The sequence below is a fragment of the Mustela erminea genome, chromosome 18 (assembly GCF_009829155.1).
Source record: "Mustela erminea isolate mMusErm1 chromosome 18, mMusErm1.Pri, whole genome shotgun sequence".
NCBI lineage: Eukaryota > Metazoa > Chordata > Mammalia > Carnivora > Mustelidae > Mustela > Mustela erminea.
In genome coordinates this window covers 7717864-7731617 of record NC_045631.1, presented here as the reverse complement: position 1 = coordinate 7731617, position 13754 = coordinate 7717864, and the positions used below count along the sequence as shown (strand labels likewise).

At 52.3% G+C, this 13754-nt stretch overlaps 1 protein-coding gene across 1 annotated transcript in view; it reads right to left on the bottom strand.

Moving 5' to 3' along the window:
- Window positions 1-13287, bottom strand: part of LOC116577812 (heparan sulfate glucosamine 3-O-sulfotransferase 3B1) — a 39691-nt gene extending 26404 nt beyond the window's left edge. The window contains exon 1 of the mRNA XM_032321534.1: window positions 12275-13287. Coding sequence (XP_032177425.1) covers window positions 12275-12828 — 554 coding nt within the window. The 5' untranslated portion in view covers window positions 12829-13287. The remainder of the gene's footprint in view (window positions 1-12274) is intronic.
- Window positions 13288-13754: the final 467 nt, after the last annotated feature.

The following is a 13754-nucleotide window of genomic DNA, read 5'->3' as shown; positions in this document are numbered from 1 at the left end:
AATCAGATTTTTGTTCTGTCCTGGGTTTTGTTGTTGGTTTTTTGCGTGCAGGACTTCTCGGGGCCTTTAATATGCTAACACAAAATCATTTTCCCAACATATCACCTATTGATCTTTCTAGAATTTTCTGTTCACTAAAGACACTTGAGACAATACTTCTCCAAGTGTGGTCGGCAAGCGGCCTACAAACTGTCCTCAAGGTAAACGTACAACCCAAGAGCAAGCATTTAAAGCTGCTGTAAATCATTTGCATTGCGTTAACACCCACAGTCGGATCCGTGAACTCGCAATGGGCTAAAGACCAGTGTGGCTATTGCACAAGGTATGAGCTGTGTGCTCATCACACAAAGTAGGACAACACATCAGACCACAACAGACTGGGAAAACGTGGTCCCACACCAGTTAGCAAACACGGATGGGCTCATCTCCACTGTACATGTCATGTGGGTCACAAAGTCTGGTAGCAAAAGGATGAGACCCCAACTACGGGGGGTGGGGGGGGCAGGGCACATGGAAGAGACAATTAAAGAACCAGAAACATTTTCTTAAGTAGAAGCATGTCATTCAAACGGACTTTAGGATCATGATGCTGATTTCAAAGGGTCCCAGTGGGTAGAGCACGATGCAGCCTCTCCCAAAATTTTTATAGCAGGGTACAATGAAAACCAAGTTAAGTAGGGAAAAGCTGACGCCAAAATCTAACAAGAATGCCCATGATGAACTAGATGGAGGAAATTCAATCCTGAAATAATACATACCAGAAAAAGAGGGGGAGGAGCCAGGGAAGGGGACAGTCCGCAGCTCCCCACTCTGTCTGGCACTGACGTGGCCCAGAACCAGGCAGGTAACAAATGAGTGAAGCTGGCCAAGTGGGATACAATAAGGAGCAGTGGGGACTGTGTCAAATGGAAGAGAATATGCCCCCATTCGCAGGTGCAGTTTCTTTCTAGCTCTAAGGCACCTGTTAACCATGAGGACCGTCAGATCCTAAAAGCAGAAAATCTGGATTTGTTTGTGAAACTGCTGAATCCATCAATATTGGCAATGAATTTACAGGTTTTTTTTTTTTTTGCAAGTATTCACTCCGAGATTTTATTTATATTAAGTTCAACAACAGGCGAAACTACTCTGAGGGGTGGTGAAACGTAAGAGGATGGTCGTTATCCTTGAGATAGGGACCAGAAGGGAACACGACAGTGGCTTCTGGAATTCTTAAACTGCAGTTACACCGGGATGTTGACTTTACGAGCATACCTCAGGCCGCACGCTTCTGCTTCCTACACTTTCTTATGGGTACGTGAAATCAGAATCTGAACAACAGCGATGAAAAAAGCCAGAGTTATAAAAAAAATAATATGGTGCCTGGGATCTTCTTGAAAGAACGCACCAGTTCTCACAAGTGCGGAAGTCTTGAGTACAAAATCAGGCCAGGTTGAGAAGGAATACTGAAGCAAAGGGTAATCCTACAGGTCCCACCATCTCTCTGGAGTTTCCACCTGGTGGATGGAGTTCTGTGAATGGGTGCTTGAAGGAAGATGCCGTCCAGAGTTCCCACGGGCACACTGGGTCTTGGCATAGGTAAGCGGAGGTGACCCCAACAGCTAACGAGCTGCAGGGCAGGAGCCAAGTTCTTGGACAAGGGCATAAACTCAGCGTGGGCCAAGTCTGCTCTATGGGGAGACCATCTCCTGCATGGCTGCTGGAGACAGGACAAAGCAGGATGTCTCCACTGACCGGGACAATGATGGTTAGGGTGTCAGAGAATGCAGAGGGGAAGCAGAAGTCCAGAGGGAGGGAGAGTTTTGGGGACAGAATGGGGGCAGCGTGGTGGCGGGTGGGAGGGCTGTGGGCAGCTTTGAGGAACAGGTGAAGGAGAACAGGTTGGTAAATGAAGACACGGAAGGAGCCTGGGGTCCAAAAAGCAGCTGCTAACACACAGATCTCACCTCTGGAGTCCGAGCTGTGGTCTGGGGGGCTGGGAAGGGGGTGAAAAGGAATGCTGGGTACACCCGTGATAAACCTACAGAGTGTCATCCATCAACACAGATGTCCTTCCAGCTGAGACAAGGCTGACTGAGCAGTGGCTGTGGGCAGAAGGAAGAATAGGCATGGGGACAGAGAGAGAAGGAAAACATAACCCTGGGCACAGCTTTATGTGAAGAAGTCTGAGGCTTGGGGCAGGGGGAAGAAATAGTGAAAGAGACGGCTTGCCCTGGTCCAGAAGGAACACCAGGTCGGATTTCAGCCTTGCATGGGAGCTCCAAGATGTGGCCTTTGCAGGGCCCCTGGGAGGCTATGGGTTCAAGGGGCTGAGCCACCTACAGATCCAGCTGTATGACCTTAGGCAATCTCTGAAAGCTTCCCTTTCCTCCTCCACAATGTGGGGGAAATCACACAGGAAGCATCACTCCCAGCACACAACAGGCTCTCACTCACTAAGGCTGAGATTCTTTTTTTTTACTATTGCATCACATAGTAACTGACATTCCCTCTCCTTATCTCCTTAGCTCTCTTCAGAGAGCTCCTGGAACATAAAATACAAAATCACATTTCTTAATTTGCACTATTTTATCACAGGCTTCCTGTGATATCTTCCTTCCTTCAAAGGGTTTTTAGAATTGGACTTGAGATTTTTTTTTTTTTCCAAATTGGTGCTTCAATTGCTCTGCAAAGTCTTTGAGCCTGTAGTTTTTTTTTTTTTTTTTTTAAGTTCACGGACTAACACAGGCCTCTGGAGGCCAAGTTTGTGTCTCTTGTACTTCCTGAGTACTTCAGCTGCTGCCCAGCATAGCACCTGATTTAAAAAAAAAAAAAAAAAAAAGGGCTCAAGCAGGGTATTTTTTAGGGCAGTGGCATTATTCCATAGGACATTACAAAGACAGATGCAGGTCGTTATACCTTTGTCAAAACTCAAAACGTGCAACATCAAAAGCAATGTTGCAAACTGTGTAAGTCCCTGTGTAAGCTACAGACTGTGGAGGAGGATCCCGGGTCACGTGGGTTCATCAGGGGTAACAAATTGACCATTCTGGTCGTGGTGGGGGAAACTGGGCATGTGGGAGGACATGGCGAACTGGAACTCTCTTTCTGCTCCATTTTGCTGTGATCCCAAAACTTTTTAAAATATAAAGTCTCTGTGTTTTTCTTAAAAGTAAGTGCTCAGTAAATCCTTGTTAGGTGAGTGAAGAAAACAGGTCAGCATGATTTGTAAGAGCATATTCACTATTCACTGACTGCAGAAAAAGACTTAAAATGGTCACCCTTCACTTGCTCCGAGTGTTTCAAGTCAGTAACAAAGTAGTGATCAGCTCCCGAAACGTACTCTCTGTGCCCACCCCTCCCCCACACACCCACACACCCACGCACCCACTTGGGGCTTTGATAAAAGCTCAGGCTGGGAACAGGATGTTTACTTCTTTGTGTATCTGCGTTAACTGGCAGCCCAAGCATATGCTAAGTGTCTGGAGACTCTGTAACAATCAGCCTGGAGGGCACCAGGGACCCCAGGAACAGCACAGCCAGAGGAATGGCTGAGCTGAGCCAGAACTAGCTTCCAACCTTAGAAAGCGAGCAGGGGGAGGGAGAGGCCTTTCAGCTAGAGGAAGGCACCAGGAGTGGTCTGGGGCTGCAAGACTGTTCTCTAATTGTCTTAGTGTGTCTTCTCCCCAGGGAGATTAATTGAACGGACAGAAGACCCAAATCCTGCATTTCTTCCAGCTTTCCTGCAGCCAAGAGCACTGTCCTATGTGACTTTCTAGCCTTTTTAATACAGGTCATCACCTGGACCTTTGCAAACCCCCCACCCCAAAGGTGTCTCATCCACACCATAACAGACATCCCAGTGCACAATGTAAAACGGCTGTCATTTCATCTTTCACTGCACTAAAGAAGGCTTGTAAGTGCCCACCTGCAGGATAGGGGAGCAGAAGGGCGCTCCGGGGCTGCCCAAGAGGAGCCATTCCAACCCCCTGTGGGTAGGGGGCAGCTGCTGGACTGAGGGGACGAAGTGGGGGGTGCTGCTGGAAGGAGGGCAACCTGGGAGTGTGAGGCCTCAAGGGGCACGTGGGGAGCGGCGGCGAAAGTGTTGGGGGAGGTGGGAGTGGGGGTGGCGAGCCACCTGGTCTCAGTCCAGGAATCAGAAAGGGGTCTGAGAGTCATCTGATCTGTCGTTTCCTTTTCCTTCCTCTCCTCCCCACCCGAGGCCGTTTCCACTTTTTGTCTTCCATCCTGACACTTAACGGGCCCCATTCCTGCAACTAAAGCTAGTTTGGGGTGTCCACTGAATCCGCTGACTGGCGTCCCAGAGGCGGTGAACCCAGGAGCTGAGGGCCTCCCCCCCAGAGAGAAAAGGGTGAGGGGCGGGGAAGAATGAAAGAGAAAACACGTGCTTGCTGGAAACGGACTCTGTGGATTCTCCTCGCGAGCCATGTCCCCCTCCCTCCACACCCGTTAAGAGGGTTTCCTTGCCGGACTCCCAAGAACGCATTCATTCCGGCCTGCACCCCAACAGCCAGGGACTCAGGGAGGGCGAGACCGACCCTGTCCCCAAACTCGATGCGGCGGAGGCAAGCATTTCGAGCAGACACACCTCCCCTGCAGAGGGCAGGGGGCAACTGTGCAGGTTTCAGAGAAGAGAAAGGAAGGAGAAGAGGAAACCCATCAGCCGGCGCCGCTCCAGGCAGCAGCAACAGCCTAACTCCGCCCGAGGGTTGCGGGGCTGAGGGGAGAGCCTGCCCGCCCCGGCTCCGCCAGCCCCTCCTGGGCGGGGCCGTCGCGCGGGCGGAACGCCATTGGTCTCCTGGAAACCGCTCTGACCAATCATCGCGGGGCCGGCCCCCCGCACCGCCCCCCTGCGGACGCAGGCCGCCTAGCCAGGCGGGACTTGCCAACAGGTGAGGCCGGAGCCGGGCGCTCGGGCTGGTCACGTGGCTTCAGGCGGCGACCCGGGGGCGGAGGGGCAGCCCCCGCCCGGCCGCCGGCCCCGCCCCCGCCCCGGGAAGCCCCGCCATCTGTCTCCGGGGCTCAGCGGTCCTGGACCAGATGTAGTGATCCCACGCGACGCAGGGACCGTGCTGACTGATCCCAGCCGCGGAGCCATTTTCTCGGCCACGGGCCGCGCGCTCGGCCACCTTCCGGGGTGCCAGGTCCAGGCGAGCGCTCCTCCGGCTCCCCGAAGGGGACGGACACGTGGCCGCGCCGGGGGCCTGTGTGGGGACATGTTGGACGCTTCTGTCACCACCAGACCCTTCCCTCCTGCCCCTCAGCTATTCAGTCAAGCGCGTGCTTTGGAAATCTGCTGCTTCTCACTTGTCTGCCCCCTTTTTTTCCCCCATTCTCCCATTTGTTGCCCCAAGCTTCACGCTGCCCAGAACCATCTTTCAGCATTGTACAGGCTGCTGAGCAAGTGTAACCATACGGAGGACCGTGGGACAGAGATTTGGGGGAGACGGGGGGGGAGGGGATTCTGAATCCTAAGCCCCCCAGTGGCTTGATGAACGCACACGGAATCATTCACACTCTAGTCAAAAGTGTTTAAAAGCACTGATCCCTTTGTCAAGAAACAGCCTAGCGTGGGCTGAAATACAACCGACTGAAGTTAAAGCAGAGTCTTCTTTTAACATATTTGCTATATTTAGAAGAGAAGTATTTTATCCCGAGAGCTTATCTGTTCCAGAACAAATGTATCAACTTAAAGTCACAGTGAACATATGTCTGTACATACATACTTTTTTTGTTGTTATATACGTACTTTTACCAATGGGAGTGGGAAACAAATTCCTCTCTGGTAGTCCCCTCGCTAACCAGATCCACAGTCCCAGTTTTTAAAAGCAGCTCTTTTTGGGAGGCGAGCAAAGTCTGTGGACCACAGCGTTGCTATTGACACGTTTCACCCATGATGCAATGAGGTAAAATTTTTTGAATGACTCAATAACTTATGCTATTTTTAGTATGTTTCAAGTCACAAAAATACCTATTTAAGGAATTTAAGATACAGATATGAAGGAAATTAATAACCTACCTATGCGAAAAGAAAATTAATGGGGGATTTTATTGGCATTAGCAGTATCTTCACACATGCCTCTTGGCCGCAATGAAAATTATTTATTATCATGTAACCAGCCTGGTCCTTGCTCCCAAGTCTAAATTCAGGGGAGAAAAAATACCGATCTACGCTAACGTAAGTTTTATTTGGTGTTAGTTTTAGTTTGGTAGTTTGAGAGCAATAGGGGATTTCTAACAAGGTAATGTTTTAAGTATTAGAAAAAGCTTCATGCTCTACTTACAAGTAGCTTTCAAAGATATCAGTATCTCATTTCTTTTCGGTCATGGTAAATGTTTTCATTTGAGGTAGGCAGCATATTGTATTCATTACCCTTGAAAATATGCCACATACTTGGGAAATTCATTTTGCTGGGATTCCTGACTATCCCAACAGCCTAGGACTGAAATTTCCCTTAGTGTCTGAAATCACCCACTGTTAAATGAGAGAGGTAGCGCCCTATTTGGAAACTAACTCTATTCACAGCAAAAGAAATGCTCATTATGTTCTGCCTTTGGAGTAGACATTTTGTGTTTCTGTCAATCAACTTAATTTCCATGTTCATAGACTGAGGATAAAGTATTGAGAAACTCCTGACAGAGAGAGCAGTCAGCAAGCAATCTTGGTCACGTATTTCAGTTCTGAGCTCGAAATAAATGCCAGTACCCTGATTTATAACACTAGCTGGCTGGTGGTGTTGTGTTGTTGTTGTTGTTGTTGTTGTTTTAAATCCCTGGTACGCTTTTTCTAAATAATGTAAGTGATTAAAAGGGTCGATTTCTGCAATCAGAAAACCTTAGAGCCTACACATGTTTCAACAAAAAGGTTAAACCAGCATACGTACTTGGAATGAAGTTTTGTGACATACTGATTTTTCTAGATCTCAAAAAGCTTTTCTTCAAACGAAAACAAAACAAACTAGAGAAATGGCTGTGACAGAGCACTTTAAAAAGCCGCAAACAGTATAACTTTAGCTAGAATAATGTCTTTATAATTATTAGTCTATATTAAATTGTAAGTTTTTAGCTCCTTTAAAAAGGCAAAAATCTAGTTTAGTCAACATTTAATTCCTAATTCTAGTATCTTACGTCGACAAATATTTTTTAAGACATGGACTAATTTTTTTAGAGACCTGTTCATTAATGTTGTATCACTTGAAAGCTAAGGGTAATTTATTTCATATATTTAAGCATTTTATTTATCTAAAACAAATAGGTTTCTATTAGATATTGACTATTTTATTAACTCAGAACATCTGGGAAAACGCTTATGATTAGGTTAATTTATGTTATATTTTCCCCTCAACTTGTAAAAGATTAATCAACCATTTTATGGTCTAATTTAGGTGCCTAATTAAAACCAGAGTTCAACACATGCTACACTGTCTTGCTAATAAATCTTGACAGCTTTGTAACATGACGGTTTGTATTTCAAATTGTTGCATATAAATGCAGATTTTTTGATCTTCACCCAACAGACTGAAGTGAGTTGCCTATTTGGTTTAAACTCCAGCACTGAGAAAGTGCAAATTACTTCAAAAAGGATTATCTCCAATCAGATCGGATCTTAAATTTCCCTCGGTGAAGACAGAAGCAGTCCTTGCCACCAGGTTTTCAGAACCAGCAGAGGGAAAACACGGGAGACATTAGTTTTCTCAGCATTTGTTAAATTGAAAATGCAGGATACTACTTCCAGCTATTGGCTTTCAAGAGAGATTTCTTCCATGACTGGGTTTTAGATTCTACTTCTAAAGAAATCTGCTCCAAGTGTTAGTTACAACTATCTTCTGGTTAATGAGTACACGTTTTCAGTGTTGTTTTGGGGCACTGCATTTTTTTTTTTTTTTTGATGAATAAATTCATTCCAAGAAGTTCTGTAACATCTTAGTTAACTCTATGTCCTCTCCACATACCTCCCCAGCCTTAAAAAAGGCAAATGGAAAAGAATAAATCGGATCTCAGTAGGGACACTCCCTATGTTTTCTCTGCCTTTTTATTTGAGTGATATTTTTGTCATTTTAATGACTCCATTGACTCCAACTGTCCTATGCAGCAGAGAAATTAAACTTCTGTAGTGATGTCATTACCCTTACTCTAGTTATCAGTCACTTTTGGATGGAGTAGCTGGCCTCTTCTGGACCGGGTACTCTTAAAATTGACAAAATGATCAATCCAGACCAAGGTCACAGGGAGGTACAAACAGAAAATGCTAACTCTTTCAAACCAAACCCCATTTTCAGCTCCTCAGATGTGACCAACATCATGCTTGGGTCACTTTAAGCGAGACAGCACAGCGCAGCATGACCCCTGGACCAGGACGACCTGGCTAACTATATATCAGCCTTGTCACTTTCAGGCTGAGAGTCCTTGGGCCAGTTGCTTAACCTCTCTGTGCCTGTGTTTCTTTGCCTGTAAAAGTACCTACTTCACAGGACTGTAATGAGGATTAAATTTGCTAATCCTGTAAAACTTGAAACAGTGCCTGGCACATAGGGAAAACATTCAGTAAGTGTTAGCTATCAACATCATTAAACCACCCACACACTACACTTTTTTTTTAATGTGGCCACAGCATTGAAGTGTCAGCTTATTTTGTACAGCCAAAAATGGAAAGAAGAGTCAAGGTGGGGGAAGGAGTTCTGCCACTGTCCTAAGGCACATTTCTTTATATTTAAAAAACAAACAAACAAACAAAAACACAATATTTAGCTAACTTAATTCCCAAACTGGTGTCATTAAAATTCATGAAAATCTACCACACTTAAGCCAAATCAAGAGAAACTGATTAAAGTACTACATATTTCATTTTAAATTCAAGGGTTAAACCCATATTCGGAGCCTAAATGTAGGGGGTGGGTGCCTTCTCCAGGCTTGGCCTAGTGAGGGTCTCCTGAACCAGTGCTCCCTGTTTTTCCAACACCTTCACAACCATGACACAGAAGGGAAGGGAAGGGCTACTCCGTGGGGGCCTTTAAACACCTGTTAAGTTTGGGAGGCCTGATCAGAGAAAGAAAAAGCGAGCCGGATAATAAACTGGGAAAAAAACAAACAACAATAACAACAAAAAACAAAACCCACACGCGTCTTAATCCCAGACTAAAACAAAGTCGGGTCCAGGGCAGATGAACCACACCTATTAGCACGTCAGATTTTTGTAGCAGGTAAGGCAGCGGAAAAGCGTGTGATTCCTGGCGGGTGGCAAGGTCAGCTCCCTGTCTCCACCCCGGCAGGCTCCGATCCCACCCTATCCCCCTCTGTTCTGGCCGATTGTGTCTCCTGATGCCAAGTGGAAAGAGCTACGAACAAGCTCTAAGACTTGATGCAAATATAACCAGGCCCTGGATTTAAGGGTGAAACCACTTAGCAGGACCGTATACCCACGGATTAAACCCCTTAACGACTTGCTCAGACACAGCCAAGCCCTTTTCTCCTGCAGACTGTCAGCCTACCTATCGGATTCAGCCATCCGTGCCCGTAGTTTCTTAATGCCCCCAGAATGTCTAAATGCCTCCAAAATGTCTCCCCTCTCTCCTCTGCTCTGGTTCTGAGGACTTGTTTTAACCACGTTTCCGAACTGCAACGCTCGCCGGTTAATTATTATTTATACTCTGCTCCAGTCTGAGGCCTGACTGTGCGGACGCAGCGGGAGCTACAATGGAGCGCACACCTCCCCGCGAGCAGCATGGCTTGGGCTGAGCCCAGAGAGCTCCAGCCAGGGCGAGCGCTGCTCTCCAGGGCACAGGATTTTCGGAAAAGCGTTCTGGGACAGGCGTATCCCTTCCCGGTGGGGTCTGCTCAAAGTTAAAACGGCTGCCTTCAAAATAATTGAGTCCACACGTTGGCCCAGATATCCAGAATATTCTGAATCAATTAAAAAATTAAGGAAGCAGATGGCATTTTGGAAGACATTTTTCCCTCTCCCTGAAAAACATCCGCTAAGCCTGTGGTCCCGCCGGGCGCCGTTGGAGTAGCCCGGGATCGCGGCTCGTGGGGCAAGCTGCTGGGTGTCCGGTTTGCCCCGCCCGTCACCCGGTCCGCGGGGTGAGCACCGCCGGCCTTAGGCCTCCTCGCCCCTTCGGTACGGCCCCTCCGCCTGGGTGGGGGGGGGTGGGGATGACTAGGTCAGACCTAGTCTAGGTCCCGCCTCCCCGAAGTGCAGCCGCCGGTCGCAGCCGCTCTTAGGGCGGCCCGCGGGCGCCGGGTCCCGCCCGAAGCTCCCCGGCTGCACTCCCCGCCGCAGGCGCGCGGCGAGGCTTTCCAGGGCGGCTTCTTTCTTTCTTTAGCAGTTTTGAGTCAATCAACAGGAACGTAGCAGGTGGAGCGCGGCCGCCTAAGAGCCGTCGTGAATCTTCCTGTGGGGATTTCCATAGCCTGCCCCAGGTGCTTCTATGACCGCCTGACTTGACGGATCCAGCGCTCTCCCCTGCCAGTTCCTCCCAACTCGGCCCCTAGTTTTCTCATCTACGAACAGCCCAGGCTACCTCTGGCCCCTGGTGGATTCCCCCCTGGAAGGGCGCGCCTTATAGCCTGCAACCCCGGACCCCAGGACCCACATCCCTATGGAAGAGGTGGGAGAAGAAATAGTAACAATGCCCTCCGTGGCCCCGATAACAATCGGAGAGGCCCCCACGTGCCAGCCAGGCACCCGAGCGCACTGGCGCACTCCTCCCCGCCGGGTGGGAACCACAGGATCCCCACTGCACGGACAGGAGCACTGAGGCTCCGCGCCACCAGCAAGCCGCCAGAGCCGGGACGCAAATCCAGACGTCGGGACTCCGGAGCCCCCATTCTTAAACAGCCAGTGTCCACGGCCCGGGAACGGTGGGTAGCGTGACTGTCACGGCTGGCTAAACCTCGAGACATAGGCAACTCCTGACAATAATAAAAACATTAAGGACAAAAAGCAAGGAGAGGGCGAGGCTGGGAAGAGAACGATTTTAATCCACTGGGTCAGCCCCCTTTTATCTCTCCTGGGGCCTAGAAGGGGGGATGGGAGCAGGGAATGGGGTTCGGTTCGACTTTTCTCTTTTGTTTCCCGAAGTCCCGAGCAGCTCAGGCCTGGAAGGTGCCTGCCGGGGGACTTGATAGGAGTCCTACTTGGGAGGGTTGGGGTTGATGGCCAGAGAGAATGGGTGAGAGCCGTTGGCCGGGGCCCCTGGGAGGCGACCAAGTTTCCGAAGGCCGGAGTGTGGACCCCCTTGCCCATCCGGGCCCCACCGGAAGCTCGTTCAACCCAGAAGCCCACCCCAAAGGTCGGTAGCTTTGGAAAGCGTTGGGCAGAGGTCGTGATTATGAATGACCCTGAGGGCCGTGGTCCTTTTAGAACCCCACCCGAAAACCGAGCTCCCGGAAGCCCCGATCCCGGAGCAACGCACATTTCCCAACCAATGAGCCCCTTACATTCCTGGGGCCCCGACGTGTACAGGGCCCGCGGACACCGGGTCCCTACCCGCGCTCTCCCGGCACCCAGGCCCAGGAGGAGGAAACCAGCGAGCAGAGCCCGAGGCGCCCTGGAGCCTTCAAAGCTGCGCGCCGCTCCCGCCGGCTGCAGTGCGCGCCTTTGCCCGACAGGGACCAGCACCGCTCCACGCTCCGCACCGCCCGCCCGTCAGTCCGTCCGCCCGTGGGCCAGGAGGCGGCGGCGCAGGGCCACCCGCCCAGCTCACCCTCCCGAGCCCAAGCTGCCCGCCAGCCAGGCGGCTCTGACCCTCTTCGGGTTCCAGCAAAGAGGAGGACTGTAGGAAAAAAGTTTACAGACGCCGTCTCTCCCACCCCCATCCCCATCTGGGGAGCAGAAGCTGCTGCAGAAGTTGGTCTAGGGTGGAGACCGTGACCGACTGGGCGCAGAACGTCCCGGGGCTCCGAGAGCAAACACTAAATACGAGCCACACTGGATCGATTCGTTTGCGAAACGGCCACAGTGAGAGGGCTGCGCGCCTCCCTGAGCGCCATCCCAGTGGCTAGCCCCCTTCTTTGACTAATTTTAAGGGCACCGTGGGTCACGGGGCCGCCAGAGCTCCTCGAGAAGTTTCTACGCGTTGTGGAGAGAGCCGAGCCGAGCCGCGCGCACCCGTACCACGATGGGGCGGGATTCCGGGCGCCGTGCGTTATTCCTGTCTGCCCCTCCCCGCGCCCGGTGGTCGGCGGCTGTACCCCTGTCACTTCCCCAGCACATGCCACGTTTCCCTCTTCTGCCGCCCCGTCCCTTAGCCTCGGCCGCGGTAGGGAAACTCACCGATACCATGCGAGGCCCTTGTCGTAGCTGCGGTCGAAGAAGTGGGGCTCGGCGCCCACGGCGCGCACATCGGGGTGCACGCGCAGGAACTCGAGCAGCGCCCGCGTGCCGCCCTTCTTCACGCCGATGATGATAGCTTGCGGCAGCTGCTTGTTCCCGGATCCACTAAAGAAGCTGGAGATGGAGCTGGGGGAGTCTGGCGTCTCGGGACTCTGCTCCTCCTGGCTCGCGGCGCCCTCGGCCGGCTCCTTGCCCGCGGCCGGCGGGGTGGCCGGCGCCGCCTGGAACGGCAGCCTGGGGGCAGTCCCATCGGGACCTGGGGCCAGGGCTGGCGGGGCGTGGGCTGCGCGGGACCCGGAGCCCAGCAGCAGCAGCCCCGGCGCGGCCGCGCAGGAGCCGGCGCACGAGTACAGAAACATGTAGAGCCAGATGCAGAGCATGGCGAAGAGCAGCGCGAGCTTCCTCCTCACCGGTGGCGGGGACGGCGGCGGCTGCGGCAGGAGCCGGCCGGGGACATCGAGGCAGGATCGGCCGCCGCTCAGGCGCTGCCCCATGCGCAGCCCGGGGGCGCGGCGAGGGACATGGCTCAGCACATGGCGCGGGGCCCGCCGGAGCTGTGAGCGCGGAGAGGGTTACCTGGCCCGCAGGACGCCCGCGGGGTTCGGTTTATTGCCCCCGCGCGCCCGCTGCCGCCGCCGCCGCCGCCGCCGCTGCTGCTACTCTTCCCCAGGTGGCGGCGGCAGCTGTAGCGGTGGCGGCTTTTGACATGTTGCCCGGGAGGAGCCTCAACTGGACGAAAGTCGGGGTGGCGGCAACTGCTGGCGGAGGAGCTGCTCCTGCTCTAGCAAGAGAACGCCGAACCCCCGCTCCCTGCTCACTCCGGACCGCGTACACGGCGCCGCCGCTCGCCGGTGCTGCCTTCTCGCCGGCCTGCCCACTGAGCCCAGGGAGCAGCCCCGGCACTTCCCCGCGGAGGCTGCGAAGAACTGCGCAGGAAGAGAGCCAGAGACCGAGGTGGGGTGGGCGGGCCCGGCCTTCCAGAGTGACGGGCCGCTCCGCCTATCAGAAATCCGGAACGCCCTGCGACTACGGGCGCTCCGCTGAGCGTGCAGCAGCCAACCGGCTCCCGGAACGTGGGGGTGTGGAAAGGGTTTGGAGCGGTGGAGAGAGGTCGGAGGTTGCTATTGGCTGCGGGCTACGGGGCGGACTCGGTGGGGGCGGAGCCAGGGGCTGGTGACAGGAGCAGATGGTCGGAAGGATGCTGGATTGACAGAGCGCTGGGAGAGCTCTGATCCCGCGGGCTGGTACTGTGGTGCGCTCGCGCTCCCGCGCGCATTTCTGCGCTCGCTCCCCAGGAGCCAGTCTTGGCGTGTAGTTGCCCTTGTGTCGGGGACTCGAGCCCAGATCCAGATGTTTCGCTGGAGGGCTTGTGATGTGTGTGTGTGTATGTGTGTGTTGTGCACTGGGAAGGAAGGGGGTT